Below are 27,688 nucleotides of genomic sequence, written 5' to 3' on the forward strand. Positions count from 1 at the left end.
TCATAGCGACGTGGACTGCTTGATACTGTGAAAGCTGACCCGTGAAGGTGAGGTGGGGATGGACATGGCCTGGGTCATCCTGGCTCTGATGGAGTGCTGCTCCTGCCAACGGTGGAACCGCTTCCTCGCAGCTGACCGCACCTGCCGACAAGAAACCAGGAAGCTCCTGAGGATACCTTCTTAGCGTCCGGGTTTTTAACTGAGATAATACTTTCAATTCTTTTACATCTATTTTTGTGCTGCTTTTTTGCTAGAAAGTTTTTGTGTATTTTATTATATAACATTCATGAATACTCCATGTCAAAATTGAGATAGATAGATAGATAGATAGACAGATAGATAGATAGATAGATGGAGCTAGTGTCCTCTCCAAACTTGTGTTACTAACTGCTTTCCTTTTCTGTTCAATGTGACCTCGGGTATCTTTTACTCGTCCGTCTCATATCTTCCCCGTCTTTCCGTCTTTGCACTGCATGTAACAGGACACTAGCGGTAAATCAATATCCTCCATAAGCTACGCATGCTGTTTAAGCCTCTCGGTGAAGCCGCAGCCCAGTCGGTGAAGAGCTATTCATTTATTGTCCAGCCAGCTAGCACAGTTACCAAAAGGCTTATTTTGAAACATTTTTTTTTTCTTCATGAATGGCTATGTTTATCTGTGTCGTGAATACCTAGGAATGTACTGCATGATTAAATACATGCTTAAATAATACCGCGCTTTAAACGTTCTGTAGCATATCTGTTGCATTCACGTGAATATTCCTGGGCTATTATTAGACGCTTTCATCCTTGTATTCTCCATCAAAACCAATTAAGGTTGACGTTTTCATTAAGTGGACAAAGTGTTGTCAGTTGCGCCATTGCGAGACAAGTACTAATTGGGCCCTAACTCTAAGAGCCTCGCGCCTTTATCACTAATTTCCCCCCCTGCAACAAATACAAATACACAGCAACAGCCGGTGAAGCAGAGCGTGGAGGCGTTTTATGATTGATTATCTGAAGCGGGGTTAGTGGGAGCGACTCTGCTTACCTCGCTGTTCAGGAAGCAGTAAAATACGGACACAAAGAACCCCTGCGTGAAGAAGAGTGAGACAAAGAGTGTAATGTCGCTCAGACGTCAAATCCATTATCCCGTTTTAATCGCAGGACTCATCCAGTTTTTTTCATACCTGGAAGGACTCCAAAAATGAGTTGAAATAGATGAAGACGACTTGGGAGATCTCGTCTTCCCCCGGATTGACAAAGAACAACATATAGGTGATTCCCAAGAGAGGGAGAAGGACCAGCGTGGCCTTGACTGCTTTCCTGCAGGCGAGACCAGTGATCAGGCAAATAGAACCCCCTCAAACTCTTCGTAACTCTTCATCGTATTTTTTTTAGACAGACAGACTGCTGGATTGCTGGATTCCATAAAGAGCACCTGTACTGGATGGTCTCTGATGTGGTCGACGCTCGCAGCTTGGTCATTAGGATTCTCACGATGTTGAAGAGGAAAATGAAATTGATCTGTGTGAAAATCAATCACACACAGCAATGGGAGAGATTACATCTTATAATGTCAGAGGCGGACTTTCTTCTGTTCAGGGGTCGCTGTTCTTTACACTTTCTAATTCTGTGCAGAAAGTCTCATTACCTGCTTTCCACTGAAGTGAAGGAGCGGGTTATATATTTATTTTTTTGCAGCTTGATGGTGAGTGTGTGTGTTTCACATGTCCACTATGGGGGGGTGGGGGGGGTTGAACGGGGCTCTATGTGTTGGACACACATAGGTTGTGGTGGCGGGTAGCCTCTTCAGATTATGTTTCCACAAAATCAATAGCACATGAAATAGGTGTGAATTACGCAACGGGGGGGGGGGCAAAAATAGCTGGAGGAATACTTTCCACGGCAAGTCGACCTGACCTTGGACCCGAACAGATGCATGGCAATCTTTCAAAAGCTCCCACGCCTAAATGCTTCTGTTCCATTTTTTTAATGACAGCCTGTATTTATGTCTTACAGTTGTTACACGAGTTTATTGCTGACATTAAAAACCCAAAATTGCAAGATCACAATAACAGCACCCTTATGGTAGATGCTACAAATATTCTGTTGGCCTGTCCATGATCCGATCAAGTGCTCTGCAAAGAAATAAAAGCCTGAGAGAATTTGCTATAGAAATCAAGACTGGAGATTTTTTTTTTTTTTAATGCAAAAGAAGCAGGGAGATATTAAGGGAGGCAGATGTGTGCTTCAGGGGAGAGTAAGGCATAAAGTGCTTCTTGGAAAGATGTTTTCTTTTTTTTGTTCCTTTCAGATGACAAGGAAATGTGCTGCTTTTGACAAGTATGAGAAGGTCACACCACCACTCAAAGCCCAGAAGGGACAACATAGTCCAAGATGAGGAGAAACGCTGCCAAATTGCCACAGCGATGGGAGTGAAAGGAGCGTTAACGCACGCAAGTGTGGGTAAGAGACTGAACAGTATTTTGGAAAGATAGCCAGGAGTTACCGTAGTTCAGACAAGACATGACTAAGGCTTGTACAAGCCGCTAGGGCGAGTCTCCAGACAACCCCCAAAATCTGAAAGCTCATTCAAACGAGTCCTGCCCGAGGGACGAACGATGATAAATACTCTGTTGTGAATGCTTAAGCCTTTCAGTTTAATAGGTCCTGCAATTTCAGAGTGTAGTCGCTAAGCGTAGAGCCGCAAGCAGGAGGCGCCGCCTTTAGGATTAAGAGGCAACACAACAATTCACAATATAAAACATGACGGAATAACAAAATGTGCTGGAAGTGACCTCTAATGGGTTCCGAGAAGATTAAACACATCTTCGGATCTCGTTCTTGTAATTTCAGAGTTCCAATAATTTCTCGCAGCCTGTTCAAATTTGCAGCAATTGCAAAGTTCTATTTGGTTGGATAAGTGTTAGAACTTTAAAATGATCACAAAGAATTACGGAGAATGAATTGACGCATGCGCCATTTTACAATCTGCCAGGCAAATGAAAACTAATTGCGGGCTGGGTGTTACGTAAAAACCCGACGCTGCTGCAAGGACAAATAAAGAGCACTCTTACCACTAACACAAGGATCATGGGGCCTTGGTAGATGTAGTCTGTGTACACGCCGGCTCTCTTCCCAAACCAGCACCTGTCAACAGAAGCAATCAGTCATGCTTTGTTCCGGCACGCAGATGCATTTTCATCGGTACTTGAGGTTCCTCATAAAGAAATCCACTTCAAGTTCACTGCATGTACATGCCGCATTTTCCAGGCAGTAATTCCACACAAAATATGGATTCTAGAGGCTTTGGGGAAGGGGGGGGGGGGGGGGGGGATTTTCATTTATAACTGAGCCATTAAAAGCATAGCAATGAAAGTCTCGTTATGTGAAAGCCTTTTCAAACTTCTAATTTAAAAAAATAATAATCTTGAAACAAGAACAGGAAAAAAAAGAGATTTAATATAATTATAGAGAAAGAAAGGAGGGTAAATGAGAATTTCCAGCCCATATTTAAAAAGAACGATGAAAGCACTTTCACCTGTTTAAGAAGCTCTAAATCACAAAGAGCAAAAGAAGCTCTAACTCTAAACCTTTATTTCAATCAAGAGCTAAGCACCCGCAATAAAAGCGAAACTGGCCGCAGGATTAATGTCTAATTAAGAATATCGTGCAGCGTAAACGTGATTACAGCAGGCTATAAATAGACATTGATATCCTTAATGCAATGCAGGTTTGACTTTGCGCTCATCCTTTTAACGACAAAAAAAGAAAATGCTCTTTGAATATCTGAGCTTACTTCTCATTGTCGTAGTACAGCTTCCCGATGGCCCACGCCACAATTATCGGGAACGGGATACCTGCGAAACAAGTGACAATCTGATTAATATTTTGCTGTTATTCACATTATAAATGACCACTCCAGGGATTTTGCAGTGAAATATGAAATCCCCCGTCTTGTTTTCTCTTTATTTTATTTTTTTACATTTACAGCAGCGGTGGCTGCCAAGGCGCTGTCAGAAGCGATTGTTGCTGGTGTGCTATACGATCAACAGAAGCAAGCCGAGGCTTGTCACCTTCAGACTATTTATTTGTGATGAAATGAAAACCTGATGATGATGATGATGATGTGGAGCGATCGTCTGCTTTATTGACTTATATGGGCAGAATAAGGCGAAGACACTGCCAGCTGCCACTCTGCACGTCTCCGTCTCATGTTTCTGGAAACTTTCCACTTCATTAGTAATTTGTTTTCATCCGTATAATGGTTTTAAACCTCAGGAAAATCTACTCTTAAAGCTTGATAAATGTCATTTGTCTTCTCATTTCTTGTCCGCGCTGCTCGGGCTTCATCATATTTCTGCTCTTGAAGCTCTTCCAAGCGAAGCAAATAAAATGTGATCTTATTTTTTTTTTTGACACAGCCGTTCTGAAATGTGCTGCCATCTCCTCTTCACACGGACGCTTCAGCGCTACCCTGAGGGGGGGGGGGGGTAAATCCAGCTGGCACGATACACCTAATCTCAGCAGCACATAGTTTAGTTTGACAGTGTGAAACGGGGTGTTGGTGAACTCTGCACCAAATACATCACGCCATTTCCATCATGTCTGCTTGTTGGCTTAATTTCTCCCTGACCCTCAGCCCAAACTGACTGTTAGTTCAGCATTTTTATTAAATCAATTTTTATTCCTTTCTCATGTCTGAGTGATGATTATTACGCTCGAGCGTGAATTAGCTTAGCATAACGTCTCACAGCAGGGGCGAACAGCTAGCCTGTAGCACATAACGCTAATTATAGTTCGCAAGATATGCAACATTGCCAAGACCCCAGGTGAAATGAGTTAAGGCATTAATTAAGTGGGGGGGGTTTACACTCTGTGCTTTACAAAAAGCACCAAAAACAAAGTTCTCAATGGATTTTGACTCAGAAATGTAAAATAGAAAGATATAAGGGATGGTAAGAATTATTTTTCTAAATTGCCCATAGGTGTGAGTGTGTGTGTGTGTATGTGGCCCTGCGGTGAACTGGCTGGATAAGGGAAATGACACCTCTCCCATGTCTCAGCTTTCCACTGTTAAGCTAAGATAGCCCCTTCCTGCTGATGTTTTTTCTTTAAGTTTTCAGCTACAATAAATGAACCGAACGGACAGAACTTTTACTCACACCAGCCAATGCAGATGAACATCCACTTGCGCAGCTTGTCGGTGGAGTAGGTGAGGACGATGGCCGTGTGGAGGTAGCAGCCCTCGCCGAACATCCAAAAGAAGTTAGTGGAGTGGAAATAGTTAAAGGAAGCGGTGACGAGACGGCACCAAATCTAAAAAAATAAATAAAATAAAAATCATTCTGTTCAGGTTTAAATTGATTCTTGTTTGTGCATAAGAAGGAGCTCCATTTAAGATTCTCTGAAAACATTTAGAGTCATGCATCTTTTGTTTTTTTCCATGTCTGCCAATTTCTCATCTAATAAAGCATTACTGAAACAGGATGTAAAACTGGGGGGGGGGGCTATTTTCAGCAGAGGACTAATCAGCATTTGTTGCCTGGCTTGAATAACTGTGCAAGCTGGACTGTGTCTGAGGGATTGAGCCAAAATAAACAACAGGGTGTTTGTGACAATGAGAAGTCGCACCCAGTGCAGCAGTGTGAGTTATTGATGTGTTTAATCCTAAGAATTGCGTAGTTTTGTAACCGTTACTGCACACAGGAGGAAAAACATTATTGCAGGTCAGAAATATAAGATGGATTTCTAACAAAGAATAAATCACATGAAAATTCTAATGCTTGCAAAATAAATAAAAATAGCACAAAACTGAGTTTATTCTAAAGCTGTAAGATATATCATATTGAGTACGACTAAAAATGGCAAAAGTCATACTGACTTATGCAAGATTTCTAATTAAACCTCAGAATAAACAGATAAATCTTCTTATATTCCAGATTGATATCGTGAGTTGAACACTTTAAGGCACTCTTACCATACCTGTATTTATATTACCCTGTATTTACATTGGAAACATAACAAGGAACATTACCAGTCTGACTGGATTCAAATGCAATATCTTTGATGTTGGGTGGAGATAGTTTATTTAAAGCTTTGCAAAAGAAAAAAAAGGTTTAAAACAAATTCCAACAGGATCCAATTTATCTTCTAGTGAAGAATTTGGCTGCAGTTCCAAATTTGATGTGATTTTACTGTCTACTTTCGGTTGAACCAATGAAAGGGCAGCCTAAACAGCGATTAATAAAGAAGGTCAGACCTTTGCCAATCGATGCATTCAGTGTCGGTTTGGGTTATTTGAGATATAACGCCTCTATAGTGGCAGATCAACGGATTCAGAGAAACGTACCACGTTGCTCTCATGCACCTCGGGACTCATAGTCAGTTGGACTATGAACCATGTGGCGTTCCTCAGGATGAAGGCAGCGATGAGGTTCCAGTGGATGATGTTCCTCAGGCAGCGGATGCTTCTATGAGACCAACAAAGGAAAAGGAAGACGAGCTCATGTCACACCGAAAAGATGAAAGATGAAAAAGAAAATGTTTTTTAATAAAAGCAAAACAAACTGGTGGGAATATCTGACATAAACCATTCCTAAACTATGAGATTGCTGAAGTCCATGAATAATACAAGCAGCCTTCCATCATCGCTCTCCAGCGCCCCGCAGCCACGACATTATATGAAGCAGCATTTTATTCCTGCTGTTTGGACTCTTTGTTTGTGTCACGTTCTGATAGTCTAATGTTTTTAGTTTTTAGTTTTTTAAATGCTAAAAATAAATGAACCTGAGGATACAATTAAAATCTGCTCAACTTGCCTCAGAGGGAGTCGTCGAAAATAGACGCGGACAACTAACGGACAGAACAAACCAACCTCGGCCACCAGTTGTATTCGCTGCCACCAGCATTATCAGCCAGCAGAAGCCTCTGCTAGTCATGAATGCATCAATTCTTAATGGGGGGGGGGTCACTTGCACTGGCTTTGAAAAAAAGCTTCCAGTAACACAATAATATTGAGCCTCTTCGCATTTTCATTCACTGTGAGCTCCTGAAGAAAATACAGCAACAAAAAAGTCATGGTCTTAAAAATAAATCCAATTTTGAGTCATTAAATGCTTTTGTGCCGCAAATAATCAAGCAGCTGATTCCCTCCCTCTGTGTCACAGCTTTACTTGTGGCAGCGGCTGCAACACCAGAGACGCAGTGAAGGAGATTGTTGTTGTTGTTTTTTTTTTTTAAACAAACGTATTCATTACTATGTGTGACCTCACTCCCCTTGGCATTTTGCTGCTGGGAACAGCAACGGCCGAACGTGTGCTAATTAAGAGGAGAGACGAACAGTTCTGCAGACATGTCTTCGGCAGAGATGCAGAAAAAGCATTGAAGGCCGCTCTCTTGACCAGCGGATGACAATTTATTTAGTAATTCAGTAAAAGCACGATGTTAAAAAATGCTGGTTTAAAACAAGATGTTAGAAAGATAGAGACACTGTAGAGGGGCAAATACAGTACTGCGAAGTATATGTGAAAACTACACTTTTACATTGTTGTTGACATACAGTAAGGGTCAATTAAAATGATGTTATTTTGTAGTGTTATTACTCTTTAGATTTTTATAGTGTGGATTTAAACCTGAGGGAAAATAGGCTTCTTGTTTTTTTTTAATGCGAGGCTAAACTAACCACTTCCTCAACACTGAAGTGATTTTTACATCTTTCCACTGGGGGGGTGGGGGTGGGGTCACTCATGCTGTTGGACACAAACAAACAAGCAAACAAACGCAGAAGAAGAAAAAAAAGAACACATTCCCTGCTTTTACTACATTCAGCAAAGGTAAATTATTATGGATTAGTTTTGGATTAAATTGCAAAAAATAGCTGATGGATATCGGAGTATTTGGTTTCCCGGCTCAGCAGGGAGAGGAAGTGATTCACTAATGTTAGTGCGGCTGCTTTGATCCCTTACTAGTCATTTCCGTGCTTGGGCGCTCACTGCATCTGGTGTGCGGGGAGATTAATGAGAATCAAACACTGTAAAGCGCTCAAATCAATGCTTTAAGACGGCTCATTTCCATAGAGTCAGTATATTTAAAGCTACTGGTCACAGCATCCAGGCTGCTGAATCGAGCAACCCCCCCCCGAAACCCATCTGTTCGAATGACCAACCCCATTTTAAGTCGAGCTCCTTATCTCCGCTCTGATCCATATCCACGACAGCCGAGCAGGCATTTCCCCACTTGTCCTCCGTCTCCCCCTTCCTGTCGAAGCGTCTCCGGCCTGCATGCGAGCAGGAATTGTGCATGAACGGCGATCCGGGAAATGCCTATTTATTGTGTCTCTCAGTGTCCTTTCGTGCTTTTCTCACCTCACGGAGGTGTCTTGGGGGGGATCGATAGCGGTCCAGGCTTTCGAGGGTACCTCTCTCGCTCCTTTTGACTTCTGCTTGCCAGAGAAACCCATTCCACCTCCACCGAATTGAGTTCCTCTGTTTTCTGAAATGTGTATATTGTTCCCATTTGTGGCAAAAAAAATGTGCCCTAGATTTGTGGGTTCCTAAGCCCCATTACATCTGAGGGCTTGAGATACGGGGGGACGTTTCATCCCATGACCAAACGGGTCTCAGAATGAGAATGAAAGGCGCTTTGGGATGAGGGATCTTAGGAGGGACTGACGTTTTTCTGTCACATCAAGGATTTGTTTAGGATTATCAGTGGCCTGATGGCAGCGAGAGAAGCGACACTTACCTCAGACACAAGAAGAGGAAGAAGGCGATGAGCAGAGCCACCATTGAGATGCAGTGACCCAGGAAGTTTATGATCACAGCTATCTGGTAGTGCATCTTGCCTTTTTTCTGCAGGTAGAAAAAGAAGAAAGAATGTATCTACGCGTGTCTCCAAAAGTCTCTTAAATGTCTCTTAAATGTCCCTTTGTCTCCTGAATGTCAGTTTGTCTTCATGTCGTGTCAGTGCCTTGTTTGAATGCTTGTGGTGATTTAATATCTTCTTGCAGTTTGCTGTTTGTATGTGTCACAGTCTGTTTTCATTGCGATGTATTCATTGCCATTCTGCACAGATGCATTCCAGACTCTCTCTCGTTCGCCCCATCGGTCCACAGCCACGCCCGACTACAAACCTGATCTTCCGTACATTCACACTGAAACTCCACCAGCTCATCGTTTCTTTGCGGTTTTTGCTATCTGTTTACCGTTACCGTCTATCTGCCGTGCCTGCTTGGCTTCTGTCTGCCTGTACGCCATCTCTCTAATAAATACCTGACTGACTCCCTTGTCGTCTGAATTTCTTTGGCTTTATCGCAGTTGCAGAGGATTACGGGCGTTGACAGTAAATGTTCTCCTCTCTTTGAGGCATCACTCCTGTCTGTAAGTGGTGCACCTGTCTGCGCCTCCCATCTGCTCCCACTCCTGCTTTTGAATGATGCAAACTGCAGCTGTAGTTGAACCTCATGCACAAAGACATCTCTCTCTCTCTCTCTCGCTCTCTGAATTTGCACCCAAGACCACACTTAGATAGCCATTGTGATGGGATCCCCCCCCCACCCCACACTACCAACAGTAATCTGGGCTGTAAGTGGATTTATGTAACCTACTGGTGTCTACGCTGAGATTAAACGTGCATATTTAATCTGAGCAGAACTCGGCGCAGACCACATTGTCTTTCCTATTTCCGACATTTTGGTGCAGCAGCTCAAATCCTTAATGCCTTCTTGTCTTTGGTGGACAAATCACACAATGTTGCATGAGCAATAGCAGCTGCTTCTCTTCTGATTCACAAATGTGGCTAATGAGATGTGTGAAGAGAATATAGGACATGAATTGAGTTGCTTCAGAACAGCCATCTGCTTGAATCCAGATTTCCTTCCAAGCTACTAGACCGACATTACACACTACGAATAATTCCTGTATGATCAGAGCATTTTACCATCCCACAGGTTGCAGTTGTTTTGTCTATTGCGTCAAAGAGCGCCTCCTCACATTGTCCAGGTGTATTTAATGACCCTGGGAGAAGCACAAATTAAACTGCGTTGCACTGCTATCAAGCACGGTCGCGTTTCCACGGTTACTCGAGGAACACAGGCGCTAATGATAATGATGAAACACACCCCCCAACTTAAGAGCATGTGTTCAGCAAGAAGAGATCCAGAACCAGACAGACAATAAGGGAGCGATGAAGAGACCTGCAAAATTTCATTTTATGTAGAATCTTTCAAATAAATAAAAAACATAAATGTCAGAACTTTTCATTTCTTTTCCACTCGTCTATTTTTTCCAGGTACTTATTAATCATTAAGCAAGACACAGATAACTAGTATTTATCAGCAGTAATAATCAATATCAAGGAAAGTCTTGACTACAAAAGGAGTTTCACTAAGTAGAATTTACTTATCTTGAAAGTACTGTCGTGTTATTCTGAGGTACTGGAGTATTTCTATCGTTTGACCCCCCCCCCCCCCTATGTTTATTTGATGCCTTTAAGTACAACTACAACTTTTAGATGTAACCGGTTGGAGTTCATTGGTGTTTGTAAAGTAATTAACAAGACACTTTCTAATGACGGACATAATCCCAAGGGTCGCTTGACATGAGGGCTTACAATGATTAGTGATTATTACTCATCGAATGATTATTCCATCAAGCTGCATGCGAGCAAACGCACAATAATACAGAGCTGACCAAAAAGGCGTTGAGCAGAACTGGCTGACGCATCAGCGAATAAATCAAGCAGAAGGTTTTAAGATGGAAAGCGGCGCTGTGAGCGGAGCCTGAAAGGTGTGAGGCGAACGAAGAGTAGATAAAACAACACCCCCCCCCCCCCCACCCAGTTGCCTCGGGCCCTGCTGAATAGTGCAAAGAGGATTTTTATTTTTATTTTTTGTCCCTCATAGAAACCTTCTCATCAGGCTGCGATCCACACAGCTTGTCTTCCCAATGGGGACAATGAATATCCGGTTCAATACATGCCAAACCATGTGGAGAAGCTGCTTCAACTCTCCCATGGCTTTTCCTCCGCCGCGGCCAGGCGATTTATTTCACGAGGAAACAACAGCAACAAACAAACAAGGAAAAAAAAAAATCAACCACACATTTTTTTTAAAGTCAGACAACATCAATCTCTTACGAGGATCGATTGGAAATAAGGCTCTGGGAAAACGCTAAATGAAGGGTCTCAGTATGTTTCTTATTACTGTTGGATCCTCCATATAAGGATCAAAGCTGACCTTTCACATGTTGGTGAAACGATTTGAAACAATACATATCGTCGCGTTCTTATCGTCCAGCAATAAATCCCCATCCTCTCATTGACGGCTATTTATGCCAGACGGGCAAAAGAAAATCGGTTAATCTGAGTTTTGCAGGCAGGATTAAAGACGAAGTTTGTTGTTTCTTTTGTGCAGCAGAGCCAAAATATTTCAAGTTAATATTAATTAAATCCTTTTTGTACACCGCAATGCAGCAGCAACAACAACAACAACTAAAGCCTGTTTGTTTTCTACTAAATACATTAGCCCCTTATAAAAACATTTAATTTTACATACACTGTAATTCCAATCTGGCGATGTGGCGCCGATAGGGGACCTCCCTGCCGTCCCATGTGCACGCCATGTGCACGTGAAGAGGAATTTGTTGGTTTGTGCAGCCTCTAAAGCGCCGGCGGAAGTACAAATACGAGGATGAATGCGATGCATTTTTACCAGAAGAAACTCATTACCCGACACGACTCCGCCTCATTCCTTTGGGAGGCCTCGTCCCTGTAGCCCGGTGAAGATGGAGATGCTGCATGTTTGCTCTGACCAAAAAGAATCCAATAACAATAACAGGAAAAAGCTCTTCTGCTTTGTTGTAGGGATTTTTTTATTATTTTTTTATACCCTTGTTTTGGAAACAGATGACTGATCCCCCCCCCCCAAATTCTCTGTCTGTAAATGGGATCTAATAAATCTATTCATGGGAGAATCACACATACTGGTAATTATATTTAAACGGTGGCTGAGAGAGGTCATGATAATACGGTACTTGAGGTGAGGGCTTTGGAGATATATTATTGTGATCAATAGTCTAATGATTCATTAATGGGCCGAGCTGCAGACAGGGACTCAGAAAGCATTACAAAGTGAAATAACGCAGCATGTTTTTTTTGGACTTTCAGTCAGCTACGTTGACAAAAATGTGGATCATCCATCCAGTGCTGAAGCAGGACAGGATTATAGTGATCCTGGAAACTCAGTTATTCAATATTCAATTCCCCACAGATAGCCAGGTGGGGCACGGCAAGCACATTTTGTCACATAATTCATCATCTCATTTGAAATCTTGCACGCAGTACTTCAAATTTCCACCTATTCCAGTCTGATTTAGGTCAGCGTGTTCTGTCTTTGTCCTCCAAAAAAAGGGCACGCACATACATCACAATAAAATGTCAACCACGTGAACACGGGAGACAGAAAGACCAGCCTTTGCTGTTGCGTTCAAGCGAACCCGCCTGTCGGTCACAAAGCTCGAAGTGAACCGCGTGTAGGAAAATCGCTGCTGCAGAATGGCTCCCACTGTCATCCAATCCGTGGGCAAGGTGACGCTAAACCTCAGCATGTTCAAAGACAGCCACTGTGCTTTTGAAGCAGATTGTATTTTTATTCAGGAGATGCTCTCAGGAATTTTCATGGTGCATTCGCAGTATATTTCATATTTGTGTTACTGCAGTATCCTCTAATTGCTGCAGGCGCTAAGCAACCGACCCCTGAAACCATGATTGCAATAAATATGTCTCTCGTCAACCTGCTGCACTTATCCTCCACCGCCTAACCTTTCCACTTTGATTAATGTATGTTCATGTGCAGAGCAGAGGGTCCAAGTGAAAAGCGTCATTAATCAGGACATATGCCCAGAAGCACACACGCGCGCACACCCACACCCACCCACACACACACGCACTGATGTCTTACCTCTTCATGAAGTATGGCTTTGCACATGGAGTAATTCCCCTTCATTGCCCATGTCCCATTTGCAAGACATTTCCTATAAACATTATCTGCAAAGAAAGGGGGATGAGAGGCAGGGGAGAAGGCCGTTATGAAATTTTAATATTTGACGAGCTCGAGAATAATGAATTTTCTTCTTGCTTTTCAGGCCTAAACAGCTGGGAATAAATAAGATTGGAGTTCCTGCACGATCGTGACCTTTCCCGCTTTTGTGACTAATAGGAAGGGATTCTATTAGAGGAAGTCTTAAAAGCTGTGATTTTTCACACCTCTGCTGCCGTGACAGTCTATCGCCCCTCTGCCCAGGCTGGGGTTGATATTCTTTGCATTTTGACACAAATTTCCCGCATCCAATTCTATCATTCTGTGCAAAGCTCTGGACCCACGTCAAAACTTTGAATATATTTATGCACATTGATGTATACAACCGAAATAGTAGGTGTGGGTGGGCGGGGGTGTCTGCATGAAGGCTTTGACAAGTGAGTAAAATTGAATTTCCCCATGCAGGCCATGCTGTAGCACAGCATATAGTTCTGTTTGCCCTTGCAGGAAAGACATGGAATAATCTGCGACAAATTTCACATTTGTCATTTCGCATTTATTATTTCTCAAGATGAAGGAAAGGAAATGGGACACAGTGATAAATGAAATGGTGCAAATGAGGTAATCCACACTTGAAAGGACAGACATCAGACATCTTCAAAGATCTAGTTCTTTTACTTGCACGAGTAAGCCTTTTGCAGAGGAACAGGTTAGGCCGCCAGATCTAAAATGAAATGTTTATAAGACTAAAGCTCGAAGTTCGCTTCATTTTTTTCTGCGCGGGTGAATTTAAGCAATGCGCTGCCATTTCTGATTTGGGGGGGGGGGGGGGGGGATTATTTCATCTCCAGGAAAAGGTTTTCTGTCAGAGTGGAGAGACTGTGACAATCGGCAGTGAGAGCAAATACAAAATGTGTCAGCCAGTCAAGCGCTCGCTTCGCGCCAGAAAGTTTTCCACCGAGCTATTTGGGACGGCTCTGCTTCTGATGTTGAGTGAGGTCATCAGACGCCTTTTCAAGTGGCGGCTGAGGAAAGTGGAGTTTGTCCTGGACTCCATTATTAAACCTGCTACTGTTTCCTGTGACCGTTGAAGAGCTGTCAGCATCTAGAAACGATGAAGCGCAACACCAATAAGATGGAGCGCTTGTTTGTCTCTAGACGATATCAGGCTTAGACAAACACTTTGCTATACGGTGCATTTCTAGGTGTGAATCTTTATTTTAAGATATTGCCTTAACATGGCTGTTTCTCTTAGAGGTAAAAAAACAAAAAACAAAAGCAATGTTTTGAGATACTTTCGCACATTTCTAGACACCAAAATGAACTTTTTAGTCGACTTTGGGTCATTTTTCAACCAGACAAATATGTCAGAGTATGCATAACCTTTAAGCTTCTTATAAATCTGCTAGATTCATACGGTGCCTGCCAAACTGCCTTTTCCAGTGTCGTGGCTTTAAGTAAGGGTAGATGAACAACTATGTGATGGCTGCCTTAGCATGAGATTTGTATATTCATGGTCCCCAGAAGATAAATCCTGCTGACTGTGGATTACTTTGAAACGCGTTAAAGGCCTATATATAATAAATAACGACACTCCTATCGTCCGCCTTGATGCGTTATGCTTAATGCTAAATAGCAACGAGTTCCAAAATCCAATGAGTTCTAAGAATCAAAAGGCAAAAAGCGTCTTTGTGCTCATCATGACCTGAGACAGATGACCCTAAATGCATTGTTTTAATAGAGAGCAGCTTTGGGTGTGGGTAAAAGATGAAATGGGATTAGGTTGCCTTGGGGCAATAATGTGCACTGAAGTGGGCCCAAATAGCACGATGATGGTGTAAGGGAACTGTCATTCCCGATCAGGGTTACCTAAGTTGTGATGGTCCCTTAACCCCAAACGCAATATCCCAGAGAGTGGTAAATTCTGTCTACGGAGCATTATGTCAAAGAATAAAGTTACGAGAGACAAACTTCCGTCATGGACAAACTAGTAAAGCACGCACAGAATAATCTCAGCCTTTCAAATCTAATTAGGTCTCCAGGAAGAAAGCTGTCAATTAAAGTGGACAGACAGAGGCACAATATGAATATTTAATATTTTAAGGATATTAAGTTGCTTTATTTTTTCTATTATTATTATTTTTTCACTTTCTACAATTAGATGTGTGACGCACGAAATTGAAGCCCACTGGGAAAATGTCCTCACTAAAAAATACTTCTCTCCCTTTATTCAAATTAATATCACAACACTGTGTGGTCGGACAGCTTTCCTTTAGGCGGACGCTGGCAAATCATTTGCAATAATTATAGTCAGAACAATAATATCACTTTAGTTTGAAAGCACATATTCCGAAACCAAAGTAATAATAAAAAAAAAACAGGGACAACAAACGCAACAGACACAGAATGTAAAGCCGTCGAGCATCTTCATGACAAAGATTGAAACATATTCCTACATAAGAAGCCGATTAAATTCTTCTTTATTTGTGGCCCTCTTTAGGCATTTTGGCATTTATTTCATTCTCGTTGAAAGCATTCTCAGATTTAGATTTAACATCCAGCTACCGTTTTATTGTTTGCTGATTATAATATACATTTTGTTTCCATAGTTTCAGGGCAGTTTATTTTATTAGATTGGGAGGAATCATTCAGAATACTGGGACATTGGTTAATAGCAGGAACGTGGGGAAGAGGACATTTCTAAACAAGGGAAAAACATAAGGCGATGTTCACGTCTTACCTTCCGTAAAGCGAAGCTATTCCTTGAGCACAAGGCAAAACATAAATATTCCTGTAATACAAAATGTTAAATTTTGACAGGTTTCACCTCTGAGATGGCCTTAAACTCAAACACGTTGGCCGGTCAGTCTCTCTGTCATGTTTTTCTGATCGTGCCACAAAAATCTTTAAATCAGCTCAATGAAATGCATATCCTAGCTGGTTCCATTTTTAGAGAGCCTGCCCCCCCCCTGCTTCAAGCCTTTTATGCTAAGCTAGGCTAAAGCCTGATTGAATCTTACAGTAAATGAACACGTTCAGGCCAGCTCCTCACTTTTCTTGGAAAAATCAATCATTCTCTCACTTCATTAAAAGTTACAGAGTGCGCATTCAGGAGTGAACAGCCACGCCAAGGCGTACGACGTGGGAATAATGCGTGATTCATTGCCGACGCCTTCTTTTTGTCACTGCACACTTTACTCGCGCTGCGGCGCTTCTGTATTAACATTCTACTGCGTCCTCGGCGGACTGCAGGAGAACGAGCCGCCGAAAGCATCGTAAAACACCCACAAGCTCGAGGTCCCAAACATAACCGCAGAGTTCATTGAGTGACCGCTGCCAAATTGGTGATTTGCCAAGAGTCCTATTTATAAAGCAGCCAGGTTTGTTTCTGCAGCATCTTAGACGGCTCGCAGTTGGAATGCATGCTAAAACGTTATCAGTTTTAATATTTGCTCGGTGATGGGCTATTGTTTTTCCTGAATGGGTGTTAAAAAGGGCGACCGGGCCAGGTGCTAAATCCGGGAGCTCTGGATGCACGTGGGTGGAACGCAAGGCACATCTCCAAACGCGTGCCTAAACAATCCTTTTTTGTTTTTTTTGTTTTTTCTTCTCCTGCTTTGCTCGGCAGCAAAGATAATTCTAAAGTTATTTCCCCCGAGGCGAAGAATTGCAGAGCAGAGATGTACAATTTGGAATACAAGCAGATATACGCTGACCCAAATGTAGTCACACTTTCAGCACATCAGATCAATAGTTAGAAGCACCTCCGCACCTCTGCGCATTTTAAACAGGAGGCTAATTAGGGAAAATTGCCTCAGCAGGAGGAGAGAAAATAATATTACTTGCGTTTAAGAAAGTGTTTCTCACACAGTGTCGACATCTGGGATGTTTCCTTTTTACGCTGATCGGTGTTGAGTAAAAGATTAGTGCCGAGCTGCAGTCGTGTACAAAAACTAATCTGGGCATTATGCAGCTTAACTAGTTATTGAGGATTTATGTACACAGTTAAACGCATGTCAGTGGATTTATTTCACAGCTCCAGCTATATTAAGATTCATGAACACAAAGCTTGATGGAGCGCTCGCACCCTTAAATGATTCGTGTTAAAGGTGCAGATGAAACGATAAACCAGTTAATCAATTGATTCACTGTCAGGAATTTGAAAGTACTTTGATGATCTATGAATCATCTTTTATTCATTACCTTCATAATCCTGCTGTATTTTCGATTAAAGTCACTATTTTCCTGATTTATTGGTTAATCAACAAAATATAAGCAAACGCATCCTGCAGGAAAATAACCATTAGATGCATTTTTTTCCCCCTCCAATATAGTGTTGGTATAAGTATCAAGAGGTCTGAATGATTCCTCTGTGAAAAGTTGCCTCATTCCTGCAACTTTTCCACATCTCCCAAGTCAGCGGCTGTGCTATTCATGGAAATATTTGCTGCCAACTCTTTTATTTATTTCTAAAAAAACAAAAACAAAAAGTTTAAAACTCCAGAATCTGAGTAAACTCTTGAGACGATGCAGACAGAGGAACATATACAGATGCCAGTTTTCCGTGCAGTGTGTGCGTTCTGGCCCCGCTTCTGCAGAGGGAGCCACCTTGAGGGTTTGCTGTGTTCTTAATTAGAGAGAAAAATAATCCACTTTTCAAACCGTGGGATTACACGGAGGAGAAAACAGGTATTCTTCTTCTCTGGCACCACTTCCTGTCTTTGATATTACCCGTCTGCACAAACATTCATGAATTATTATTTGACAAATGCCCCCCACCCCAGTTGGGCTCAGGCTGCTAAAAGATGTCTTGCATTCTTTGCGAGGGGGGGGGGGGGGGGGGGTTGCCACCCCGTTGACCGCAAGCATTATTCCAAAATAAAACTAAAGCCCTTCTTCTCCTCCCCTTCGGCCTTTGCCTGCTTTGACCTGACAACACACAGCAAGTTGGTGGAGTGGGCACCCGCATGAACAAATACCCCCCCCCCCCCCCCCCACACACACACACACATGCATTACATGAAAATCCAGAGGCCTCCCTTTGGGGACCATTAAGGGAAAATCTATCTTGGCAGAAAATGGCGCTGTTTCCGGGTGGGGCAAGACGTTAAACAACAGAGAAAACGTCCCGCTCAGTTCTCGACCCACAGCACGGCACGCAGCGCCACGGGCACCTGTCACGAATCGCCGACTAAGCAGGGTGGACAACGCCCCCTGGACGTCTGTCGTCCCTTCCCTGCATATGTTTGACAACATGCTGCAGCCATCAGGGATGAGCGTTCAGCGCGCCCAGCGGTTCCGATCCGGCCCTAGCGTGGCTGCGAACGCATACAAAAAGCGAACGCCATGTTTATCTATTATCCAGTTAAACTATAGTCAGTTTGACTTAAGCATTAGTAGGAATGTGAGCAAAGCATTGAGACTTTTAAAAAACACACGAGCAAATTCGGATTCGGATTTGGGGTTGTGATCCAGATTATCATGCAGCTGCAGAATCGATTTAATTATTTTAATTCATTAATTAGTAGTTTAAATGAAGTTTAGAAAAAGAAATGGAAGCAACCTCACATACACATGCATGGGTCAGCTTCTTAAGTTCAGGATTTACAGTCATCTAATTTTGGAAACTGTTTCATGGAATTGATTTTTCACAGTACTGCTGTCAGACAATGCAGTTTCATAGTACTGCAGATTTTCATTACTGCTGTCAGACAATGCAGTTTCATAGTACTGCAGATTTTCATTACTGCTGTCAGACAATGCCGTTTTATAGTACTGCAGATTCTCAGTACTGCTGTCAGACAATGCAGTTTCATAGTACTGCAGATTTTCATTACTGCTGTCAGACAATGCCGTTTTATAGTACTGCAGATTCTCAGTACTGCTGTCAGACAATGCAGTTTCATAGTACTGCAGATTTTCAGTACTGCTGTCAGACAATGCAGTTTTATAGTACTGCAGATTTTCACTACTGCTGTCAGACAATGCAGTTTTATAGTACTGCAGATTCTGCAGATTCTAGTACTGCTGTAAGGCTTTCAGACAGAACAGATTTACTTCTGTCATTTAGAGAGACTTTATCAGTCTCAAACTTTCATCTCCAAGTTCAAAACGAGGTCAGTGACAATTTACATTTCCAGGTTTTTAGGTTTTTAGTCCTATAATCGGCAAACCGAGCAGAGAAAAGAGAGTCACGCTTGGAGATCATTTTTGGTTTTCTTACTAAACGTCCTGTCTGACTTCGGAGGTGAGCTGCGGCTGAAAGGAGCTCCAGATTCTCAGCCTCTTCTTCCTGCACCCGTTAGCCCGACAAACAGGGGAGCCGCCTCCTGCGCTTGTGAACCAGATAAGCTCTCTGTGAACCCGAGGACAGCAGCTACACCCACTCTCCACAATGCCTCCAATGAAAGCCAGTTAATGCTGGCCCTTCATGTGGCTGCTTTTCTCTGTTTGCCCCGCAGTATTGTCGGGAATCTCCTGACTCCTTCTTGGAGGAAGGAAATAGCCCATAAAACCTTGGATGAGATTCGATCGTGGGTCAGATATACCAGTAATTTTATTCTTGGCAATTCTCAATTGTCAATACAGACAAAAGCAAACATGCCACTGTTGTACTTACAAACATATACTACTTATGTTTGCAGATTTAAACATGGTGGAAGCATGGACCTCCCTGTGGCCTTCCAGTTCTGATCTTTTCTTTATATTGTTATCTAATCATTTTTATTATAATAATTGTCAATATTCCTTTATATTTTACAGACACTTTATCTTGTAATATAATACGTACAACACAAAATGTACTGTAGTCATATTTTGGAGAATACCAAAGTAGAAGCGCCTTACGAACACAGGCGAGAGGTGAACTTTACTAATGTTTAGACGCTGCCTTTTTCTTTGTCAGTATCAATAAAATAAACCCATCAACATTTCAAACACAGAGAGACGGAGCGTTCCTGCTTGCTTGGGTGCTTTAATTTGGCACGAGGCAGATGGGAGTAATGCAGAGTGGGTGAGCTGCGAAGGCCAAGACTGCGTCTTCAGTTTCTATCCTCACAGCGGTAAAAGGTGGAATGCAGGTATTATGCAAATGCACAATCACAACATAGTTTCTTCTTTCGCTCAGACAAGATCCCTACATAGTTGGTGGAGGTATGCGCCATCGGAGGCCTTTCTAGTTTCTGACGGAGCTATTATTATATCATGTTAGCGTTAGCGTCGGGGAAAAAGGGAGGTGTTGTGCAACAAACAGATAAATCTTCTACATTATGACACACAATCATCAAAGAATAATATTATTTAGAATGCAAGAAAAGATCCATCTTTTCTGTTTGTGTAAGAAAACTCACAGCAGCTTTGTGCTCACAATAACCGACCTTCTCTTTGCAGAAACATAACAAATGTGGACTTTCAGCTCAACGGGAAAGAGAAAAAATGGGAAAACATGTGACAAAACACCTTAAAGAGGTTTTGTCACTTGTTTTCCCTTTTTTTTTTGCAGGATTTAAATTCCGTAATGATATCATAGGTGTTTTTAATATTCAGTAGGTCAACATCCCAACTGAATCTACCCTTAATTTTAAGTTAAAATTCCTTCATCCTGCATCCTGACCCCATTTTTCCTGCTTTGACCTTTGCGACGAATATCAACTGATGGGCAGCCTTTTTTTTAGGGGCCTTTAGGCTTTGCCTTAATTGAGATTATTTTAATCCTGAAGGTGAAATGACCCCTGCAGTGACAAAATACTGTTGTGCTCCATCTGAATTATTGCCAGCTCCCCCCCTCTCTCTCTCTCTCTCTGGAGCTCCTCGGGGTCCTGCGGCTCTGGAAATGCATTTGCTTTAATCTCCTACATTTATTTAATTGTGCTTACTGCATTTCCCTTTCTAATGTTTGCTTTACCTCAGAGTGAGACGGCGTCCCAGATGGAGACAAATCACAGAGCACAGACGCACGTTTGTCTAAGATCACGGCCGGGATTCGTGCAGCTGGTATCTTTCTGCGCAGCTATCAGATGTGACTGTGATAAATTAAAGAATTATTCCTCACTTTGCAATGAAACAAATAAAAAGAAACAACTTTAAAGGACTGACACGTGAAATTTCAGACATTGATTTTGAGTAATCCAGCCCTCCAATTGTTTTGAGCCCATCTTAGAAAGTGTGTGTGCGTGTGTGTGTGTGTGTGTGTGTGTGTGTGTGTGTGTGTGAGACTGCTATGCAGAGTCACAACCCCAGTATTCCAGCTGCTGCTGTTTTTAATCAAAGACAATAAAGAGTCATCTTTGTAGTCGTTATTCAAAAGCAACACAAACTCTTTTAATTACCGCCACCGGGGTGAGGAGGAGTTATGTAATCGCCGGCGTCTGTCTGACTGTTAGCAACATAAGTCAAAATGTTAGGGATGGATTTTGATGAAATGTTCAGGAAATGTTGGGAATCTTACCAGGAACAGATGATTGAATTCTGCTGACGATCCAGAAGAGATCCTGGATTCTGGATTTTCATTAACATTTCAGTCAATGGAGCTTCAGAATGTGTTCCTCAATATCTCGGTTGATTATTTTACACGGTAATGTAGGGGGGGGCGTGATAATGGAGAAAATGAGCTTCCTGGTGCTCGGAGCTCTGCATACTTATCAAAGTTAGCCTTATGAGATCCAGTTACAATAATCTTAATCCACATTACTGCTAGTGTGTTTCTCTACAAAAGGAAAGCATTGTGGGCTCAATTACAGGGCGGAGCTATTATTACATGTGTACTCTCGCTATGAAGTTACAGTTTGTCCTTCAAAGACATTGTGTTGCACAGAACTGAAAAGCAGCTTGAAGACGCAATAAAGAATTTTGAACACAAGGTCGTGGTTTTAGAGAAATCTGTAGACATAAAGAAATAGTCCGATAGGTCGACTCTTTTAACCAGTTCATGTTTCAGGATGTCTTTTTTTTTTTTTGCCTGATCCTGATGAGGATGAGTTGGCTGCGTGCAAGAGGAAGGCTGATGTTCAAAGTAAATGTTGTGGTGAATCTATTCTTTGTGTTTGGCAGGACGCACTCACTGGTGGTGTTGTACCGGACGCCGTAGAACATCTCCGGACAGGGTCGCGACACCATCTGTCCCGCGCTGCTTCTGGGCCAGCAGGTGCCGATGCCGTCGACGGAGGTGTCGCAGAACGGTCCAGAGCCTGAAGCGTGGGGACGCAAATGTCAGATAGATGCACAGATTCCCAGCATGGGCTGCGCTGACAAATGCTCCAGCGAGCATTCCCGTTTTGTTCCCATCTTTGAAGTTCGTCCTTTCTAAACTGCGCCCAGCTCAAACCCATTTCCCTCATGAGGTACTGCACGGGGAATTTGACTTCATCTAAAAAAAAAAAAAAAGCAACCTGTCCGACTGACCTGTGGCGTTGCTCAGGGTCTGGTTCCAGGAGGAGGCCAGGGAGTGCACTGCAATCCAGAGGGGGAATTTCATCATCGATTACAATCTGAGTATCCGGAAGAGGCTGCAAAAATCTCATTAGATTCACTTAAACAGCTACAAAAGGGTGAGCATTAAAGGGAAATTGTGATGACAGACCTTCCCCCAAGCAATAGCAGGCGGCGGCAGCAAATATGACTCCAGACATGCCCCGAGTGGCGGGACATTATTTCTGTAATAGCTCAAGTTTTTAATAGAAAAGGTTGGTCATGTAGGGCAAAGATGACACTTTCAGATGATTTCTAATGACCAGTAAGGAGAAATTAATGGACCTGAGATGAGCAGAAAATTAATCAAAAGTATCTGTGAAGGAAAATAACATTCGACGAAAAGGCTCAGGATTGAATGCCTGATGAAACTGCTGTCTCAGCGAGATCGATCTTTCTTGAACCACCAATTCTACACACAGACATCAGTTTAGTCTGAGAGCGACCTGGAATATATTCACTGCCGTTGCCAGAGTCCAATAACGGTACGCTTGTGCATGTTATGCAAAGTGTTAAAACCAAAACGATTATATTGTCGATTGTGGCCAGCGCGAAAGCGGAATTAAAAAGTCAAAGGCATTCTGCCAATACTCAGTAAGAGGAAGATGCGACTGAGGATGATGCGGTTTTGGCATTTAGCTGTTGCAACCAAGAAATGGTGCCGACTGGAAATCAATGCAGGGCTGGCATGTGTAATAAGAGTGCAACGCCCCCGAGTTGGATTGTACCGGGACGCGCCCGCCTGTTAAAAGCCCCTCGCAGTGTCTGCCGCAGACAATGTTGGTCCTCGACTTACTTGAGACGTTCCCCGACAGCAGGAGCAGAGCCTCGCATGTCAGATCGGCTAAAGAGCCTGAAGGCACAAGGCCTATGATGGCACAAACCTGCAAACAGAGGAGAGCCACAATGAACGAGTCAAGCAGTAACAAAGAGAAGCGTCCCGGCGTTTGAGCTCCCAGTGTTCTTTCTATTTCCCCTACGCCCACATCTGTGGAACAGAAACGAACAGATCGGCTGCTGCATGAATTTCCTTAATCATTTATAAGCACCGACAAAGTTTCAAGTTCACAGATACACATGACATTGAGTATAAGGTTATAAGCAGGGATTTTGCATTTGAATCTGCTGGGTGTGACATTTTCACTGGCTTCCACCCTCGATAAAAATGTAAGACGGCCTCTGCCGTTCTTACGCACCAGTAGATTGGCTGCAATGTGAAATGGCAGCGCAGTGGAATTCGGTGTTCGGTGTTAATATTTCATCCGCACACTTCCATCCTAACTGGATTCCTTCTGCTCGAGTGATTCCTGGGAAACGTCCAAACCCACGAGGGTAGGCGACACCGTCAATGTGCGCTCCGCTCTTCATGGTGGCATCCTGCAGCCCCTGATCCAACGGCTTGGATGCCTGCGTCATTTTTGTTTGAACCAAACTCGGCCTGTCTATTCGACCCTCCGCTCGGTTGCAGCTGTCCTTGCCCTCTCGTGTCCCAGAGGGCACCGAGGACGCCAGAGGGCAGCTTACCTTCGCCTATAAAGCGACGGTTCATAAATGAAACATTCCTATGACTAACAAAACACGTGGAATGGCAAACGTTTCATGAAAATGAGGAGAAAACGCTTCAGATTCCATCATTCATCTCGTGCACGAAGATCACCTTCGGAGTTGATGGGTCACAGCAGTGTCAATTACCAGAAGTCAAGCGCAGTCTCATATAAAATGCAAGAGTGGCCCAGATTTCAAAGACCAGGTTCCTGGTGGCGTGACTGTTTCACGCTCAGAGTATTCTGCCCTGGTATCGGAGTACAACCACAGTACTGGCTGTCCGCCTTCTTCCAAATAAAGCTCAGCAACTGTCAGCCACAATGTCAGCGATGCCATTAAACCAGCCTGCACTGCTCTTAATGTCACCTGAAACCTGATTGTCTTCTTGGGTAAAAGTACAAACAGTGTAAAATCACTCAGGAGGGTGTGAGACCTGAAAATAATACTTGAGTAAAATATAACTAAAATAGCCAAGTATACGTCGTGAGACAAACCCCAATCTGAGAACTGTCCATCCTGCCAGGGAACCTGTTTAAATTTGAGCCGCGGGCACTGCTGGTCACGTCGGTGCCCTCGCCTGACCCCGGACTGTGATGGGCTGCTGGACGGATATAGTAAATACAAATGGGTAGGGAATATTAACTTGGAACACCTGGCAGAGATCCTTTATCCAATGCATGTTCAACACCCTCCTCCAGAAGAAATTTCCATGCTTCCTGTGGCGGGGGGGGCATGGAATTTGAGCATCGCGTGTTCAAAGCCTCCATTGTGGAAGCAGCTGCTAAGACCTGTGGTCAAAAAGGTCCCCCCGGCGCGTGTCAGCGGTGTCCACCTTGCAGATCGCTGGCGGGTACCGGCGACCCCGATGCCCAGCGGCAAAGTAGAAACACGGGTGCTGGAGAATTCTGGAGAGAAGGACTTTTGGATGGCCTCCAGGAAGTTTTGGCAATCGTTCAATGACTAAGAAGGGCAAAATAGGGGTTGGCCCAGGCTTCAGCTCGGAGGTGGGGGGGGCAGCTGAACCCGACTCCATGTGAATAGGGGGGGGGGGGTCTGGTAAAAAAAAGAAAAACAACTTTCAAGCACTCCACCCATATCCCTGGCACACGTGTTTGAAATAGCAAAGAGGTCTGTGCGCTGGATCTGGGTGAGATTCAGTATAGGGAGCCCCGTGGGGGGGGGGCATTTGCTGGAAGCGGTTCGGTTCCCACGTATCCAAAGAGAGAAACATGCCAGAGTCTTCAGGGAGCCCTCAGATCGGTAACCTGACAGCTTTTTTTTTTTGCCGATGATGTGAGTCTTCATAAGTCCGTGATCTTGGGAATGCGCTGGAGTGACTTGCAGCAAAGTTTTGAAGCAGTCATGGTTCTCAGCCAGAAACCGGGAGCCTTTACAATTGCGTTGAGCTGACGGCGTATAGACTGGAGGAGGGAGGCATGAGCAGCTTGGGTCGGATGCCTCCTGGGCACCTCCCTCTGAGAGGAGACCACATGATCGACTGCGAGCACAGATCTCATCTGGACCCGGCAACGCCTTGGGATTTCCCAACTGGAGCTGGGAAAAATGTTGCTTGGATGCAGGGACATCTGGAATACCCTTGCCATGTTGTCATGGCGACATGACTTTGGAATCCTACTGATGTCGGAGGCCTTTGGCAATAATTTAACTCGACTTTTGAATGAAATGAGTTTAAATATGTTTGTGGATGAATTCTGTTTCCAGCAGCAGCATCCTGTGGGGTCTGACCGGGAGTCAGACGGACACCGACATCATCATTATCCTGTCGATGATCAAAATACTCAACAATTCGGCGCAGCCTTTGGGTCGCCGGCTAAATGTCAGAGATAAACACAAAACCGCCGCTCACAGAAACGAGAACGAATAAATCATCTCTAAAACCAAAATGAAAAAAACTGGAATTATTGAAAGGTTTTAATGAATTAAAAGAATCTCAATCTGTTTTTTTGTTGTGTTTTAGGAGGTTTAGTTATAAAAAAATTTTAGAAGTGGATGTCATTTGTATGAAAGTTTCCCTGCACAATAACAACATATAGTCGTACAGTAATGCAGTTTCTGGTTTAATTTAGTATTTATATTTCACGCTGATGTCAGACAACTTTAGATCACCTCTGTAAAGGAAGTTATGTCTTTGAGTCTATTTGTCCTTTAATTAGTGACATTTTGGAATGATTCTGAAGTGCAGTTGCAGGAGATGTGCAGAAGTAAATATTTGCATGTAAGGACAGAACATTCAGTCAAGAATGATCACCAGAGTAAAGCCTCCACTGAGAGACAGAGTCTACACAACAATGGGATTAGAACGCAGGGAGGGATTCAAAAGGCGGGTTCTTGGTTATTCTTAGTTCAGCAGCTCTGCTCTCACAAGCGCAGGAAGGAGGAAAGGTGAAGCAATGCGCCTCAGGCATCCTCTCAGACCTGCAAACCGCGCGTACTCCTCGCTGCCTCTCTCCGCGCTGTCCAAAAGGCATCGCAGCGGGGACCGATACCGGATGACTCATCCCGGGACGGATTGAATTTGTTTTCTTTTCTTTACGTGACTCCAAAAGAAACGCGTGAGAAGCGAAAGTGCACTTGCTGCATTAACATTTTTTTTTATTTTTTATTTTTAAATCTCGTGTGTCCCAAATCCGCGTCAGCGTTTAGCACCATGGGGAGGATCACTTCTCATTGCAAACAAAACATTTAGGCTAAGTGAATAAAATGCGGATTTGTTTGGACCCTTTAATTCTGAGACGCTTTAAAAACAATACATCCTCTGGACGAGGTTTAAAAGTTGCCATCAAGATTATACTTCGCTGACATCGCTAAAAAACCGAGACAGGTATCCTCGGGATGAATAAAATATCTGCACGAAACGTCAAACCCGCGGCAGCAACTTACCTCGAGCAGGCAGAAGCCTTCGCGACGCATTTCCAGAGCTTTGCTGTTCACACCATTTTTTTTTATCAGGTGGTATTAAATGTCTTTTGACTTGTACCAGAATCTCACTCCCGACGCAGCATCCTGAGTTTGTGCAATGGAAAACGCGCTGCGACGCAATTTGTGTCAGTGACGCGTTATTGTTGAAAAAATAAAAATCACTCATGTGAAGGTGCAAGGATTAAAAAAAAAAACAACACACAAAAAAAACAATCACGAGTCTGATATCCGGGTGATCTCAGATGCTGGGATCCATTAAGGTAATTGCATGTGGAGTTAAGGTGTCAGATGGTCTTCAGGTGATTAAGCGTCCCTTCTGTCAGTTTGCAGTTACCGGGCTGGAGGTACGTTCACCGTCCGCCGGGCACCGGCGTGCCCTTCAAGATAAAATAAAAAGCAAAACGTCTATTCCACGCGCGGCTCACTCCGCAGGTCGCTCCGTCTCGTCCCGCAGCTTCACGTCCATCCTCTTGAGGGTTCAGCTCGCCTCCTGAACGCGCCGCGCCGCGCCCCCCAGCCCACGCGTTGTGGCCGCTTTCGTCGACGCGACTATTTTAAATTCCTCGTCGTGGAATTTAATTATGCAAACCGCTCTTGCTCCGGAGCCTAATCTCTAATCCCATCTGCGATCACGACGTCGCTTCCTTGGAAAAAAGTTAAAGGACTGATTTAGAAGAGGGAGGAACCACGCGTAATAGGAACTCCGAGGAAAGGGAATCC

General features: G+C 43.4%; 1 protein-coding gene across 1 annotated transcript; it reads right to left on the bottom strand.

Annotated features, from left to right (window-relative positions):
* Positions 1-26,959, bottom strand: LOC137909813 (corticotropin-releasing factor receptor 1-like). Its single transcript, XM_068754238.1, has 14 exons — positions 26,930-26,959; positions 23,280-23,367; positions 22,412-22,465; positions 22,078-22,203; positions 12,941-13,026; positions 8,728-8,834; positions 6,335-6,455; positions 5,148-5,301; positions 3,782-3,842; positions 3,060-3,132; positions 1,421-1,506; positions 1,170-1,305; positions 1,031-1,072; positions 1-141 (listed from the first exon to the last, which is right to left on the bottom strand). The coding sequence occupies exons 1-14, from the start codon at positions 26,957-26,959 to the stop codon at positions 1-3; spliced, it is 1,305 nt and encodes a 434-aa protein (XP_068610339.1).
* Between the last annotated feature and the right edge of the window lie 729 nt (positions 26,960-27,688).

The sequence above is a fragment of the Brachionichthys hirsutus genome, chromosome 21, assembly GCF_040956055.1.
Source record: "Brachionichthys hirsutus isolate HB-005 chromosome 21, CSIRO-AGI_Bhir_v1, whole genome shotgun sequence".
Classification (NCBI taxonomy): domain Eukaryota; kingdom Metazoa; phylum Chordata; class Actinopteri; order Lophiiformes; family Brachionichthyidae; genus Brachionichthys; species Brachionichthys hirsutus.

What these genes read in the sequence shown, in the direction of transcription:
- LOC137909813 (XM_068754238.1), bottom strand. Translation starts at nt 26,959, where the DNA reads ATGCGTCGCGAAGGCTTCTGCCTGCTCGAG. An exon ending in AGGTGCATGAGAGCAACGTG is followed by an intron (nt 5,302 to 6,334) that starts GTACGTTTCTCT and finishes TTATTTTTTTAG; the next exon opens with ATTTGGTGCCGTCTCGTCAC. An exon ending in TCAGAGACCATCCAGTACAG is followed by an intron (nt 1,306 to 1,420) that starts GTGCTCTTTATG and finishes TCTCGCCTGCAG; the next exon opens with GAAAGCAGTCAAGGCCACGC.